This window comes from Acartia tonsa, chromosome 1, assembly GCF_053477335.1.
Source record: "Acartia tonsa isolate MP-2025a chromosome 1, ASM5347733v1, whole genome shotgun sequence".
Lineage (NCBI taxonomy): Eukaryota > Metazoa > Arthropoda > Copepoda > Calanoida > Acartiidae > Acartia > Acartia tonsa.
The window spans coordinates 25774573-25791370 of record NC_137260.1 but is presented as its reverse complement, the minus strand read 5'-3'; the positions used below and the strand labels follow the sequence as shown (position 1 = coordinate 25791370).

General features: G+C 32.2%; 3 protein-coding genes across 11 annotated transcripts in view; all 3 read right to left on the bottom strand.

Moving 5' to 3' along the window:
* LOC145316057 (uncharacterized) overlaps nt 1-1925 on the bottom strand; it is a 54714-nt gene extending 52789 nt beyond the window's left edge. For both annotated transcript variants that reach the window (XR_013878282.1, XM_080156348.1), the window contains exons 1-2: nt 1820-1925; nt 1265-1345 (exon numbers count right to left, since the gene is read on the bottom strand). Coding sequence is in view for 1 of the 2 variants with exons in the window: in XM_080156348.1 (XP_080012474.1) it covers nt 1265-1345; nt 1820-1909 (171 nt within the window). In the remaining variant the exon portion in view is untranslated. The remainder of the gene's footprint in view (nt 1-1264; nt 1346-1819) is intronic.
* A 221-nt stretch (nt 1926-2146) lies between these two features.
* On the bottom strand, nt 2147-8121 carry LOC145326939 (uncharacterized). The gene is made up of 9 exons (XM_080170391.1): nt 7863-8121; nt 6304-6423; nt 5411-5462; nt 5111-5237; nt 4443-4592; nt 3357-3466; nt 2934-2999; nt 2781-2866; nt 2147-2151 (listed from the first exon to the last, which is right to left on the bottom strand). Exons 1-9 carry the CDS (start codon nt 8119-8121, stop codon nt 2147-2149), a joined length of 975 nt encoding a protein of 324 aa, XP_080026517.1.
* LOC145315949 (uncharacterized) lies at nt 8034-16128 on the bottom strand. 8 transcript variants are annotated; one of them, XR_013878201.1, is made up of 10 exons: nt 14667-15815; nt 14089-14386; nt 13428-13594; nt 13124-13253; nt 12234-12344; nt 11730-11789; nt 11311-11357; nt 10739-10812; nt 9117-9407; nt 8034-8367 (listed from the first exon to the last, which is right to left on the bottom strand). XR_013878201.1 is itself a non-coding variant. In XM_080156198.1 (10 exons), exons 2-10 carry the CDS (start codon nt 15337-15339, stop codon nt 9243-9245), a joined length of 1725 nt encoding a protein of 574 aa, XP_080012324.1. In that variant the 5' UTR covers nt 15340-15352; nt 15912-16128; the 3' UTR covers nt 8034-9242. The 8 variants fall into 8 exon arrangements, 6 of the variants coding, with proteins under 6 accessions (XP_080012324.1, XP_080012332.1, XP_080012341.1 ...); XR_013878202.1 differs by having other exon boundaries at nt 13449-13594; nt 14667-15685; XM_080156198.1 differs by adding an exon at nt 15912-16128 and having other exon boundaries at nt 8034-9407; nt 14667-15352.
* Between the last annotated feature and the right edge of the window lie 670 nt (nt 16129-16798).

Here is a 16798-nt window from a genome sequence, read left to right as displayed (position 1 = left end):
AACCAAAATACAGACATATTTAAAACTACGAAATTGTATATTAGTTACTAGAAAGATTATATTTTTTTCTTGCTTTAAAACAACTTTTTGTACATAAAAACACGTAATGTCTTCATTATTGACACAAACATGCATGCTATATAGTTTTAAAAAATTTAGTCAAATAAAATACCTGATTAGAATACAAAGCAAGAAATAAAGGTTATCAACTCCATTTTAGCTTTTTGTGTTAAATAGAATTATTAATAAGAATAAAAGAGTTTCAAAAATTAGTAAAATAACAAAATGTTAGGTGAATGGTTAATATTAAATCAATCAAAAAATGTTTTACATTCTTATAATTAATTTCAATAAAACATATATATGCTCAAGAAAGGTTATTTATAATTATGAATTCTACCAGACTAAAATATAAAAGGGGAAATAGTTTATGAAGATGACACAAAATGATTTTAAAAATTACTTATTTTTATCTTTTTTTTTAATCTTTAACAATTTTAATGTTTTTATTATGTAAATATATAAAGTATTATTCAAACTTAAAGGATTTAATCTTTTTCTTTGTAATTTATATGTCTAAACAGTGTAAAAATGAAGTTCTTAATTACGAATTTTCAAATCATTAGATTTTAATACAGTTTATTATAGAAATAAAGAATAATTTCAACAAAAAAAAATTGCTACAAAAAGGCTTACTGTATTATTTAACTGACTTAATTGTTTAATTGCATTCATTTTGTTTATTTACCTTGAAAAAAGAGTGTTTAAGTGCTGCATTGGTTAAAATCAAACCTAAAAGTGCTCTTTATTCAGTGACAGAGTGAAAAAAATATATACCTTGTTTTATAGTTTTTGATCTCTTTTTTAATATATTTTTATCTGATATGTATATCAAAATTTAAAAGTATCTATTTCATTAGACATTCATACTTTGCTAAAACGTCTTTGTTACTTTTTGCACTATATTTGCTCTAAAAATGATTCTTTATCTGACTTTCACATTTAAAATGATAGATTTTATGCCAATTATTGTGTAGACTGTAGAAAAAAATAATTATTTTGTTAGTCCACATGGATAACATGGAAATAATAATGTCTATAAATTTACCCTCCTATAGTCCACATGGATAACATAGAAATAATAATGTCTATAAATTTACCTTCCTATAGTCCACATGGATAACATGGAAATGATAATGTCTATAAATTTACCCTCCTATAGTCCACATGGATAACATGAAAATAATAATGTCTATAAATTTACCCTCCTATAGTCCACATGGATAACATAGAAATGATAAGGTCTATAAATGGACATCAACAGTTGAATAACTGCAGCAACATCCTATTCATAATATAAAATTATTAAAACAATGCGCGACAAAATACCTTGTTGAGCATATATATCTCAGCCACCCCCCCCCCCCCCGCATACAAAAATAACTGGAAAATAAGGGATGGAGGAGAATTTATTTGGTTTATTTGTTAGACACTTTAGGTCAGGTTAGGCAGTGTTATTTTGGGTACAGGGTAACCCGTAATTTTATGGCTCCCCGAAGGGAACCGCGAAACCAAAAAGAAAGAGTGAAAATTCCTTACAACTTAAAATTTTAATCTTCATATGTCAATAATTTTATACGAGTTTAAGGCAGTTAGATAAATACTTTGTTGTACTTTGAACTTCAGTAAAGCAATAGATATATTTTTCAATTGAAAAATAATATATCATAGTAACATAATTTATATCTATTTTCAATCCAATTCAATATAGATTGAACCTATAAGTGAGTATATAATAGTATATAAAATGAATTCTAACCTTATGAACAAGAAGAGCAAAGGCCAATTTGACAGGTATAATATTCTTGTGGGGATGCTGTTGAATTTGTGAATGCTCCTTCAATTCCATTGCTGACGGTCTTTCTCCTATTAAGGGGGGGGGGGGGGGTTATGCAACCATCTCGTAATCAATGTATAAATGGCACTTTAAATTCGAATTTCTATCTGAAATTTTGCATGAGTAATCCTTGGTAGGTCTATTTTCCCTAAATCGAACAAAAAGTTGAAAAAGTAACAGCTAACGGCTCAGCCGTTTAGCCGTTGTTTGGCTGTTATTATGGCAAATCTGTCATAAGTTACAAAGGAATCAACCTTTTGAAACATATTTTTGCTTTAAATCGTGTGAAATGATACAAAATTTTTTTTTTTAGATTTCTAGTACCAGAAACTACTGACTAGAACCGTTTGAAAACGTTTTGGAGCAGCAAAGAGTATTATGTGGAGATAGGTTTCGTAATGATTTACCTTGAAAATTGAAAAAAATGGCTAAACGGCTGAGCCGTTAGCCGTTACTTTTCCAACTTTTTGTTCGATTTAGAGAAAATAGACCTACCAAGGATTACTCATGCAAAATTTCAGATCGAAATTCGAATTCTAAGTGCCATTTATACATTGATTACGAGATGGTTGCATTAATAAGTCATCAAATGTATGCAGCAAAAAGTGAACAAAACAGATATTTTTTTTTAATTTAAAGAGGTCTGCAAATAAAAACTTTTTGCAAATAATTTTATGTCAACCGAAGTTATTTTCTGGTAAAAATTTTTATGTTTTAGAGCTTCTCGCAATAAATAGAAACACATTTGGTAAAAGTTGATAATAATGTGGAACAAAACACACAATGATCCACAGAAACACTGATTAATTTCAATTAGAAAGAAATCTAAATTTAAAATATCAAATAAAAAATCTTATTTAGAATATAAAAAAAAAATATTTGCCTGTTTGAGGGTAAGTTTGATTTGACCAGATATTGCCACCAACCCATGCTACTTCATGGTTCCCAATTAAATGCGGTGGTACACATCTTAAACAATTTATTTTGTAATCTTCAAATGATGATTCGGGACAATGAATTAGTCAAATATTATTACCTTCCCATTCTGTGATATTGGAAGCTGCAAAAAACTTCAACTGTTCTTTCTTTACACACTTGGCTCCTGTAATTACAATTATGCTCTTAATATTACTCTAAATATTCTAGTCTTAATTTGTAGAAGTCATGTTAAATAGTATTAAAAGATTTAATTATGTATTATTCTTATACAAAAGTAGCGGGGTGTCTGTAGGTCTGTTAGAAGTAAAGCAACTCGCTAACCGCGGAACTGATATGGTTCTCCTTTACAATGAAACTCTTAGTTTCAGAAAAAGTTTATGATCATCGAGAGAGAGGGTGCCTTCACCCTCCCAAGAGAAATTTTACCTAAGAATATTTGACTGCCCCTAAACCTATTCCCGTAAGTGTCCCAGGACGCCCTTAGGGGCGTATTTACTAATATTACAATTTAAAAAATTACTTGATTCTGCTAGTTAAATGCCAGGTACTCTCCACAACAGTTTGATTGTCAATACTAAGCGGTGAACATGTACCTCTATATCCAGCTTTGTATGGATCTATCTCACATCCCTGAATATAAATAGTTATTTTTTCAATCCTTATAGAAAAGGAATAAGATGTTAGTCTGAGCATGTGTATCTGTCAATACCGAAGGATCTCGATCTCGCTCACCGCTTTACCGAGATATACAGTGAAGCTTCTCATATGCACAGGGAAGGTTTATAACTATTTTGGGGGAGGGTAACTCCATCCTCCCAAGAAAAATCGCCACTGGAAAAAAATTAATCTCCTAGTACTTTATGTAGAACACTAGTGGCTTCGCCCCTAGCCTCTAGGGGCTTCGCCCCATGAGGTAATGGAAAGTCAACCCTCCAGAATAATTTTATAGTTATATTTTCAAAAAAGTTATTCTTTGCCAAATTACTCAATGGTAAAAATTTCAATTCGTAAAAAATAAACCCAGGTTGTTCACCGTGTATCTCGTACGGGGTGATCATAAGCAAGTACCCCGTATGCGGCGCAAGCTTCGATAGTCCCACTGATTGGACCACATTTTTTTTTTTTTGGGGTGGGGGGGTTCATGGGGACTTCGCCCCATGGTGCCCAATTACTGGTTTTTGTATACAAAAATAAAAAAAATAAAAAATTTTGAAATAGGGGTTTTTTAATTTTTAGGGTGGTTTGGGTGTCCCAGCCTCCTAGAAAATAGGCTAAAACCACCAGAGGACCAGTAGGTATATTCCCAGAAGAGTAGAGCCCAATTTGTTCAGCAGTTACTGAGATTTTACAAAAAAAATGTAAAAAAAAATTTGGGGGGGGGGGGGTGTTTTTTTTAGTTTTTGGTGGGGTTGTGGGTGTCCCACCCCCCAGGAAAATAGCTTAAAACCATTACAGGACCAGTAGGTATAATCCCTGAAGAGTAAAGCCCAATCGGTTCAGCGGTTACTGAGATCTTAAGCTTCAGACGGACAGACATCAAGCTACTTTGTATTATAGATGTACCAACACAACACCCTTCTTTATATGAATCTACCTAAATCTTTACCTGTTCAAAAACAAAATTTTCTTGGGCTTCCCTGTCAGTAAAGACGACATTTTCTAGATCTTCAACTCCTTCGTCAAGCTTGGAAGGAAACATTATGTGTAGAACTAGATCCTTCTTTCTCATTATTTCTTCTTGTGATATACTTGTAACCTGAAATATAACTGTTAAGTAGCGAAGCTAATATAACATGAACGCCATCTTTTACAGTAATTTTCCAAAAAGATTCAAGTATTTTATATCTGTTTTATAATGATAGTTGCACGAAATGCATTTACACTTGTATTTAGGTAGTGAACTGAATATTATTTCCTGATCAATGGTTTAAACTACATTCATAAGGCATATATTTGAAGGAATTTCAATTTTCATTTAACATGTAGTTAAAAAAAAGACTTGAAAATCGCATTCTTGTGATATATGCAATTTACATAGCAGGCTTATTTTCATCGTGACGACTAACTTAGTGATGTCTAATTGTTTGTTATTTACTGTAAAACAAAATTATATATGTTTGATGGTATACTTGTAACTTATGTTTAAAGTCATTTCCTTAAATGCACTTCATCCAACTATCCCTTTAATAAAAAAAAAAATATATATATACATATATATAAAAAATACATCTAACCAAATCCTGATACCAAAGAGTATGAGGATACAAATCATACCTGAGTGGATAAATGATCCTTAACACATGTAATATTGGCATCGAGTATTTTCCTGGCGCCTGGAAATGGATCCTTTTGGCAGAATTCATTACCAAAATTGAATACACAGGCTTGATAACCCAAACACCTGAAACAATCCTCTTCTATATTTAATTTTGATATAAAGATAAATTATAAGACATCATGTTAATTTAATATTGTGTAAGTTTCATTGTAAAGAAGAGTTATATATTGGTCAATCATACCACAGAAAACACTCTATTTTTATAAAACTCACATATTTAACTAATACTTTACTACCTTTTTAGATTTTGGCAGTTGTCTTCCGACTCTACAGGTACAAAATCATCTCCTGGTAAAATAAATTCATTTTGAACTCATTAGACTAGGTTAAAATATCTCGTTGTTTAGTTATAGTGTATACATGTGTAGAAAATTGCTGAAAATCAAAACTAATGTAGGCATCAATCGAAATTTTAAAAACTACCATAAATCTTAATGTTTGTTGAAAAATAAAAATATATATGCCAATCAAATGCTCTGCTTATGTCAAAATGTGTAACAGGGAGATCGTTAGTTATCATAAAACTAGAAATTAAATATTTCTTTTGTCTGTATTGCTTTCCTAACTAATTTGTTATTTCTTATTTAAAATTTATTATTAAAGCAACTAAATGTCGGCTTCGTTGTGCTAAATACAAGAATTTTGAGCAATCCAAAATGATTGAAAATCTATGACGAAAAACTACTAAATTGGTTTATATACACAACTAGCGGCTAAGCCCCTAGAATCTAGGGGCTTTGCCCCAAGAGGTATAATTACATCTTCTATTACTTACCCAGCAGAACGGATCAAAAATTTTCGCACCTACCCAGCAGTAAAACATTTTCTCGATTAAATAACGAATTCGCAATATTCGTAAAAATAATACCTAGTCTAATGTGTTCTCAAGAAAATTACTACTGGTGCTGCTCATAGTCAATTGTGTTCTCAAGAAAAAAATATTTTTTGAGAGGGTAAATTTTTATTTTTGGGGGGGTTGGGGGTGTCCCACCCCCCAAAAAAATAGCTTAAAACCACCACAGGACTGAAGGGTATATAACCTGAAGAGTAGAATCCAATCGGTTCAGTGGTTACCGAGATCTTAAGCTTCAGACGGACAGACATCATTCTACTTTGTATTATAGATTACCTGGAATTTGTTGAAATAAAGAATGTCTTGTTGGTTGCATTCTGAGATGTAAATATTGTGCAGTTTCAAACTGGTCTGGAGTAACAACCAGCAGAGAGGTCATAGCTCCGATAAAATAATCTAAACAATATTCATGTGTTATAAAAAAGCGCTTATAGTTTTATAACAATTTTTGAGAAGGTAAATATCCAACCTTCCATGAGAAATCACCACTAGAATAAACTAATTAACCCCCCACCCACCTAAATAAAACAAATGTTTATTTTACTTTCTAGCTAGCAGCTGTGTCCCAAGAATATAGGGGCTCTTTATTCAAAGGAGTAAGGGGACAAAAAATTAGACTAAAACCTGAAAGGAAGAACTTAATCGGTTTAGCAGATATTAAAATTATAATCTTCAAACAATGAAAAAACGTACTACTTTATATAATAGGATATGACTTAAACTGTTAAAAGCTTTCCTTTCGGTTCCGAATCCGTTTGATACAAACCGGTTCTTAACCCTGAAGAAAAAACTTATCTACATTGTTCAGACTTCAGGGATGTGATGGACAAGACAATGGACGATAAAAGACACCCGACTGATAACAAAATTATTCCACCAATAGATTCAAATTTTTGTTTGATACGTTAGGACATCATGCTAGTTTGTATTAACCAACAAAAGTATCCAAAGTTTTTAACCAACTAGAAGAGAATATATTTCTTAAAATGTGGGTGCCAGCATCAGGGGCGTTTTTTTTTTTGGGGGGGGGGGTACAATTTTTTTAAGGGGGGGTAATTCGCTTTTGGAGGGAAGGGTAAAATGGCGCAAATTTTTTTTTACCCCCCCCCCCAAAAAAATTTTTTTTACCCCGGGGGTAAAATTTGCTTGGGGGGTTAATTACCCCCCCCCCCCTGAAATCTGTTGGCAGGGGTAAAATGTTTTTACCCCCCCCCCAAAATTTACCCCCGGGGTAAAATTTTTTTTGTTAGGGATTTTTTATTTTGGGGGGTATTTACCCCTACAAAATTGTTTGGGGGGGGGGGTAAATATCCCCTCTTAAATGGTTGGGGGTGTCCCCAGGGTAGGGGTAAATTTTAAATGGGGGGGGGGGGTAAAATGAAAAAATTTTTGGGGTTGCCGAAGGCACCTCCAAATTCGTTTGGGGGGGTAATCGCCACTTTACCCCCCCCCCCTTAGACGTCTATGGCCAGCATAATTTACAATCCAATGTCCCCTCCCTCACTTTCCAGATTTCCCACAGAATACGAATAAGGAAATAAACCTATTCATTCAGGGATCTTAAAGGATAAAACAATAGCCGATAAATTGATGTACTTCCTCAATTATGAAACACAAAATTACCCCTTCTGTAATTACAATTAGATGTTGAAACATTTTGACACTCAAGTTAATGAACCAATCAATCAAGATTCGGTAAAAGTGTCCATCCACAGTTGTTAATCCAGCGAATAAGAAAACGTTATTAATTAATTATAAAACTTTGGGGACTAGTGTAATAATCAGCCCTCCTTCTGATACGTTTAAGTGTTTTCTGTTAATTGGCTATTGATTACCTTTCGGGCACATGAGATAAGTTCTTTGATTAGCCTCCTGCAAGGCATATTCTCTATTAATAACATCACTAGGGAAATCTCCAAAATATCTATATTCAGTCCAGGGGGGAACTTCTCTGCCATTTACATTATAACCAGTAAAACTAAATATTTGCCTAACATGTGATAATATTAATATTAAGGTATTTATTTTACATTTTATCATTTTCAATAATTTAATATTACTGCATATAAATATAGGTCTAACAGTCATAAACATTTATATTAACCCTTTAGATGGAAACATAGAAAAAAATTAACTTTAAATTTTATAATCTATTAGTTTTTTTTACCGTTTTTAAATTTAAAAATAACATCAAATTTAATTAAAATGTAAAAAAAAATCAATTTAAAAAAAGTTATAATGAATAAAAGAATCTTTCTTGAAGGGTTAATAATTTTTTGAAAGTAGCCACTTGTTGGTCAAATGCTTCGACACATTTACACTTGTTTATAAATTTCCTCACTACACAAATATGTTTCATTGCACTTTAAAAAATATAAATCAAAGACAGCTGTCATTGTTAATGTAGGTAGTCTTTAGATTTTTTAAAGTGCAGTGTTAAAATCTTTAAACATATGTTTAATTAAAAATTGCATAAATCTAATCAAAAATCAATAAAAAAAAACTACATTTCATATTACCTTTCAAAATTAGATTAAATGGAAACTAAATAATTCAATTAAATAATGTATTGCTGATAATAATTTGTTCATTTATAATTTATTCAATTATTTTAAATAAAAAAGGGGATATATGAATTTAATAGCAGATTTTTTACTAAAAAATACAACTTTTCAAAGAAATTCCTAATACAGCTTTAAATGTTTAGAGAGAAACTGCTCTTAAAATAATGTCAGTTGATAATGATCTAAATCAATCTGATTTATTTTTGGTAAAAATATGTATAGAAGAAATCCACTAATTCTAATCTATTTGAATGATATACTAAGTTGAGTTAAAACAAAAATAGCATTGTTAAAATTGCTAAATATCAGACGTACCAAAGGGGCTGCTATTCAGCCAATTAATTTCATTTGAAATTGCCGAAAATTAAATATTTTGTTGGAGTAAAGTTGGATTAAAACTTGTTTTTTTTTCGTCTAACTGAGAGGGAAGAGGGTAAGAAGGGAAGAAAAAAAGGAAGATGGTTCAGAGGAAAATTTCACTTAGAATTGTTTGTCAGAATCACATTCCCTTTTCCCTGGACGTACCTATTTACTATACATTATATAACTTAAAATCTGACAAATACACAAAAACTGCAAATCTTACAAATAATACAAATCAAAATTGATCGCCATTCGAGCAATTAGCTTATATTTCAGAATGATTTTTATTTATCTTGACTTTCTCCTGGAGATATTTGACTTTGTCCTGCCAGAAATTCCAGAATAATTCCTGGACCTTGCACTGCCGTATCTTGAGTCAGTATCCGAATATTCTGAGTAATAGTCGTCTTCATTCACCTCTTTGGCCTTCTGAAGATCAACAGGAGTGTTCACCTGAAAGGAAAACAAACATACAAGACTTAATTTCTGTAAATATGATTATGGTTGCTTTCCCTAAAAGTGTCTGTCGAGGACATCCTAAAATTTTTAAAAATAAATTGAATAAAAAGTGAGGGAGTAATTTTTTTCTATACTAAACCCATATGGAGTCCTAACCCTGCGGGGCTAGCTACCCAGTACCTAATATAACCTAACCTAAAGTTATAAAAAAGTAAACCCTTCCTTGTTTTTAATTTTCTTAAAAATAGGGGGGGGGGGGGGTGCACTCAACAAAAGGGAAAATGCCGTGAAGATTAATAAAACACCATTTGAGTAGTAGTAACAGATTATGGTTGTGGAAAAAACTTATATTAATAAAATCATTAGTTACTTATCAATCTATTGCATAATAAAGAATTTTAAAAGACCGAGTAAAGTATTAAACAAATTACCCATTCTTTTATTAATGATTGATGAGCTTGATAAATAGCTATTTTAATTGATATCATGGAACCATTAACAATGTTCAATCATTGAACAAAGGCCTAGGCCATGTCATTAATAAGTAATGGTATTTGTGTATATTTATAATCATACATTCACTTTAAATATTTACATTAGTTTTACATTAACACGACTTGCAGCTCATTTGATCTAAACTTAATTTAAATCTTTATTTATACCATGCGCTTCAAATGATATAAAAAAAATAATCCTTTTGAGAACTTTGGCCTTGTTTATCTATGCTTTTCGTTGTAATTTTAATCTAGCTTTCTTAAAAAATATTCCAATATTATATTTAACCCCCGCCCCCCCCCCCCCCACTCCAGAAAGATTAAGTTTTAGGAAAATTTTGAAAATTATACCATGGCATCTAAGTTACAAAATATGTTATTTCCTAATTTGGTTACTTGGGTATAAAGTTTCTAAATATCAGAACATCGATTTCTATAAATAATTATCATATCTTCTTTGTCAATATCATTTAAAACAATCTTATTTCACTATAATGGTAGCTTTTGTGATGCAGACAGGTGCAGCGATAATTTTTGCCCGATAAATAACAAGCAAATAGTTTTCATTTTATATTTCATGTCAAATAAAAACTTTACCTTAGTATCAGGTGTATCAGGAATTTGACTGAGCTTGGTCTGTATATATATTACCTTAGTATCAGGAATTTGACTGACAAAACTGCCAGGTATGCTTGCTTTATATCTTACCGTAGTATCAGGTGTATCAAGAATTTGACTGACAAAACTACCACGTAAGCTTGCTCTGTATCTTACCTTAGTATCAGGAATTTGACTGACAAAACTACCATGCGAGCTTGCTCTATATCTTACCTTAGTATCAGGTGTATCAGGAATTTGACTGACAAAACTACCACGTGAGCTTGCTCTGTATCTTGTACTTCCTCCTTTAAAAGAAATTAAAAATAATTACAAGAAATAACAAATATAATACAAAGCAGGGCTAAATGATATAAGGAAAATATAAATTTCGACGGTTTCCCACAAAATGCCTAATCGAACACAGAACCCAACCCCTTTGTTTAAAATAAAATGAAAATACGGGAGGAGATTAGTAGTTTTTAGGGTTTTTTTTATTACTTTGAGTCAGATTAGGTTAAATCAGGCTCTGGGTAGCCCCGAAGTGTCAAGGCACTAAAGACATAGACCCTAACCCTGCTACCCACACCCCTGTTTCCAATAAAATTTATTTAAAAGATAATGCACTTTGAGGTAAAGCATCTAAATTTCTTTTAAAATCAAAAAGAGTTTTTGTTGAGATAAGTTAGATTAATTGAACAAACACATCTACCTATCTTTCCTTTTGCAGAGTACATATCCATAAAAAGAATTATTTCTGAAATGAACAAGAGTTGTTATGCTAATAAAACTCTAAATTAATTTACCTGTTGACTTTCTTCTGGTGTCTGCTCTAGACTTTCTCGCCGGAGATCTAAATAGAATAAATTTAAAAATAATTTGATAGATTTCTTGTAGCAAATGATTGTTTGGTGTGTATGTACTGTAGGGTTAAAATCTGGTCTAACCCGCGTCATGCTAATGAAGTTATAGTTCATACTGATTATGTCTCCGGAACGCGACATTAATAGTAGTAAAGGTATGGGGAATGTCTTTCCCCATATTCGACCTAACTCATTGTAAAGTCCAGTTGGTTGTCTGTTGAATATTACTAAACCTAATTTTCTTGGGTTAAATTAATAGATGTAAAGAAAGATAGAGATGCAGTTCTTGTTAATAATCTCACATACTCAATTAATACTTTAAATAGGAAATGTTATACCTACTTAAACTTATTTGAACTTACTTGGATCTATTAGATTTATCTGAATCATAAGCAGAATAATCACTTGCTACACTATCCCTCCTGAAAATTTAAAAAACATTTTAATCTATTTAACTTTCTATTCTGACAATTAAACAATCTTATAATAGTTTAGCATATAATTAATTTTTTGTCAAAAAAGCTAAAAATTATTTTTAATACGGACATGCGGACTTAAAAAGTTGCTACGCTTTCTAAACTTTACCTAACTGGTATAGGAATGTTAAATACCAGGAATAAGGTATAACCAATAAGCAAAATAAATCTAAAATAATATTTCGGTTGCAGATGGAGAGGTCGTCAATTCTACTATATGTTGCCCCCCAACCACAACTAAAAAAACACGTACAGGTTTCGTGATTTTCCCCTCAAATTTATTTCGTTGTTAAGTAAAGCTGGTTAAATACAAAGATTGAAATCACTAGAATAATTCTAACATGCCTTGATCTTAGCTCTGATAGTAAACAAAAATATGCATAATAATACCTTGAGTTTTGTTTGCTAAACTTGCTGTATTTAGAGTATTTAGAGATTCTGCTGGCAGCCCGGGTATTCTTGGCTGAATTAGCCGAGTCAGATCTAGAGCCGGAACTTTTCCTGAACGAAACAAGCAATAAATATCATAAATTGGTGCTAATTTTTCCTAAGTTTTGCTTAAATACGAAAAAGCCTACCTAGCTTTACATAATATAATTAAGGTCAATAAGACTTTAGATAGTTTTGATTTGTTTAAATTATACATTGCAATTGAGTTTTTTAGTCAAGAAAAGCAATAAAATAAATATGAGTTACATCCTAGTAATGTTGTTGTTGTTGTTGTAGCCATGATTCTCTGAAGTTAGGACTCAGATGCACACGGAGACTGGAAGTGAGAATCCTTTGGCCAATCTTAGATTGGTAAGCTCGCGCACAGCTGATTGTATTCTATGTTACATTACAAGCTGACCCGCAATTCTCGTGGAAGCTACTCAATTATTACATCACCCTGGCCTAGAGTTTTGGCAGGTGTTCCATATTAAGCCACCCTAATTAATGGCACTCTCATACGAGGAGCATGGAAGAGGGAAAGCATGGTTAGAGCTGCTTGATTTGTAGAATCCTAACTTCCTACAAATCTCCCCCCCCTTACAACCTTAGGGCATCTTAGGGAAGGTTGCGTGATCATAATCTGACAAATTGCGACAGCATTTGTCAACTAAGTGCCAAGTCTATGTGGGGACTTGAACTCGGTTTCTCCCAACCACAGCGTAGTGCGCTAACCACTACACTATGGGACACCCCCTCTCACATCCTAGTAATCGATTACTTGGACAAATGTAATCATACACAATTTGAATTTATATCTTTACCCCTAACAGCAACAAATCCTACTCTACCTGGATTTTACAGAACTTCTCCTGGTGGACAGGCGGCTTATTCTGGACCTGCTGACATCTGAATCATCAGAATCTACAGATTTCTTTCTTGTCCTTCCTGTAGAATTTCTGCTCTTGTCTGAATTATACCCTAAAATTAAAATAAAATTAATGAAAACAAAAGGGATATAATGAGAAAACAAGGATAGATTTTAGCACACAAATTATTTAAAAACAATTCAAGAAAGGATTAAAATAAATATATAGGTAAACTTTGTTTTACTCTCAAATAAAACTAAAAAACTTATTACATTTAAAATGTTACCCTTGAAATTTTTCCTCTGACCTGCATCTGAGTTTCTTCTAGAAGAAACTGAATTTCTTCTGGTTGAGTTTGTGGTGGAGTTGAATGATTTCCTTCCAGATGGTGCCAGGTGATTACCAGAACTCTTTCTGGTGCTTACTGCACTCTTTCCAACTTTGGTGTCATTGCTAAAATATATAGTGTAAGTGAGAAGGAAAAATAAAAAGGTAAGAAAATAAATATATGTGGTTAGGGGGGAAAAATTAAGAGAACAGTAAACATTTTTTTTTCATTTTTCTCCCCTCCTTGGTGAAAAAAACTATAAGAATATTTTGGAGGGGGGATAATATGAATAAAATAGAGAGTTCTGTAAAAAAATTTCCTCTTCCTTGCTGGAAAAATTTAGGAGGGGAAACAAAATAAAAATTTGCAGTAGGGAAAAAAAAATTATCTTGTGCAGAATATACACCCCTTATAACATTCTAGATAAATTGCTTCCTTAAATTTATCGGTGAGCAAAAATGATATAAATACTATGTATAGGCGAACAAATACAAAGAAGTAAGAAAGCTCACATCAAAAGCACAGTGAAAAAAATATTTATAATGTGAATAACCAAATAAGTATTACCAGAGCCAATGAATGAACCATCCCTGCTGTTTCCAAGTAAAAAAAGTCATACCTGTAATCTTCATAATATTCATCATCACTGGCCTGTCTGCTTAATACCTTGGTGGACCTAGATATAGTCGACTTAGTGCTAGAAGCAGCTGACCTTCGTGATAACCTGCTTGCAGCTGTTGTTTTTGTAGATTTTGCAGTAGTTAGTTTTGAGGAATTTGCCGTTGTTAGACTAGATTTTGCAGCTGTTAACTTGGAGGATTTTGTAGTTTTTACAGGAGATTTATTAGAGTCATCACTATCAGCCTCGTCGTCAGTAACAAATATATATTGTCCTCTGAAGGCCATCCTCTTTTTACCTAAGTTAAAAAGAATTAAAATGTTTAGATTTTGAAGTAAACAGAAATGCAGCTGATGGTAGTTAAGTGTTATTTTTGTCATGCCATTGTGATTTGAAATTATATGAAATATATGTAATCTCAGATACATTCTTTTAATTTATAACTACATGAGTAGCTTCGCCCCTACCTTCAAGCTACCTATAAAGCTTTAATGAAAAGTAAAATCAATTCGGATAATCATTTTTGAGCTTCAGACCAAAAACATTTCAATTTTATATTTTAGAAATATCTATCTCACCTGGCGGGGTTATACCTCTGACTGGGGAATCATCATCTGAGTCAGAAACTTTTTTAGCAGGACTTTTCTTCTTAGTATTAGTAGTGCCTTTTTTAGAGACAAAAGTAGAATTCGTGGATTTCTTGGTCTTAGGTAAAGGGGCCTGATACTTTGAATTTGCCGCGCCTTTTTTAGTGGTATTTGGTTTTAGTAATGGCGATGGTGACTTTGACTTTGAACCTCTTGGTGTGGGTGGCTCGGATTGAGAACGCTTCTTAGCATACAGAGCTTGTCGTTCTAGTAAGCTTAGCCTCCCCTTGCCTTTATTTTTATCCTCACTTGAATGATAACCCTCAGAACTTGCTGAACTTTTCTTGGAATTTTTACGAGTGCTGGCATTTGAATGGCTTCCTTTTTTAACCTTTTGCGGCAATGCCATGTAGTCTTTATGGTTAACAAGAGCACTTAAAGATCTAACTTGTGTACCACCCGCAGAAGTATAGATTTTTCTTAGCGGAGGTCCACCAGGTTTTAACTTATCATTCACCTCATCCAAAAAGTGATCAAAATCATGTGTGAATCTTGGCGAGACAAGAATATTCTTTCCTCTTGTATTAAATTCGTCTGTCTGATCTTTAACTGTTACCCACTTGACCTTGGGTTGTTCAGCTAATGCCTCCCACCTAGCATTCATCTCTTTTCTCCTTCTACCCATTTTTAATTATTTAGAATATCAAACAATCTTGAACGTTTGCTTAGATCTCAAAATAATGAACACTTAACTGACTGCATGTTATTGGTATTAGAGATACAAGGAACTAAATAACATATTGGTGGCCAGTGTGTGGGCTCTGTTTACACTTCACAGATACGGAGTGAAGGTTTGGGTGTCCTCGTGATAATAATGTCATCATGTAAGTAAATTATAGCAACACAACCATTTTATTATTGAACTTTTGTAAAGAAAGAATAATTCAACAATATTTTTTATTTAGTTTATAAAATTATGGAGGCGAGCTGCTTGATGTTTATTGTTTATGCTCTAAAAGGAGGTTTTGTGGCAATTATGAAAACAAAATGAAGATTTGCCAGTTTTGAAGCGAATCTTACCTAAAAGTGAGATAAACTTTTTTGGCGTATATTCTAGAGAACTAACTAACAAAACACTAGGTAGATTATTTTCGAAAAAAACCTTGAAATAGTTTTTTGATGGCTTAAAATCTTGCTAACCTATTTAAAATTATTTTAGTTAAAACGTAAACACACCAAGACATTGGCTGGACAGTGGACAATGCACCCATGCGAAGGTTGAGGTCTTTTTTTGGGGGTCACGGGCCCAACAATCAGACAGCGTATAAACCCCAAACACTCCATCCATCGATACATTCAAGACGTTTTAATGTCACCATGAAAACTAGACATCTTATAAAGGTATAAAAAGTATCAACTTAATATTCATTAATCAGATTAATCGACAAGATATGAAACAAGCAACTTCACAAAGACTGATATGGTTTAAGTTCTAAGTAAAGGGGTCTATACATGAACATTGAACAAGAGCATATTATAATAATTATTTATTGGTAAACAAACTAGGATTATGTTGAAGCTCAAGGAATTCAGTGTGTAAAATTCACAGCAAAAAACACATCAAATTTTGAACGGCAAGAGTACAATAATTAATTAATACATATAATTAATATATCATATATATTATGTCATATTATATTTATGTAATGCCAAGTTGAACAAAAAAAGCTTAACATCACTGCTGGTTGGTGCTTAAAATCATTTGCTCTCATTCATGAATTTTAGTGAATAAATTGTTAAAATGTCTTGAATACATTAAGTAACATTGTGCATGTTTTATAAGCATGTGTGGAGTTAAGTAAAATCACGGGGGGGAAAGGTGGCAAGTGTTTTGTGTTTACATGTTTCTGGTACCCATAGATATATTGATTTATTTTTACCTTTCCTAATTAATGAAATGTTTTCTTTTCTTTTTTTGTATTCAACACATATTTTAATATTTAATCTTTTTTCTGCGTTCCTTAAATATCTAGAATAATCCAGTTTTATCCTACTTTTACCAATAAAGTAATAAGTTTTATATTATATATTTGTCTATTGAGATCTCGCTAACCACTAAATCG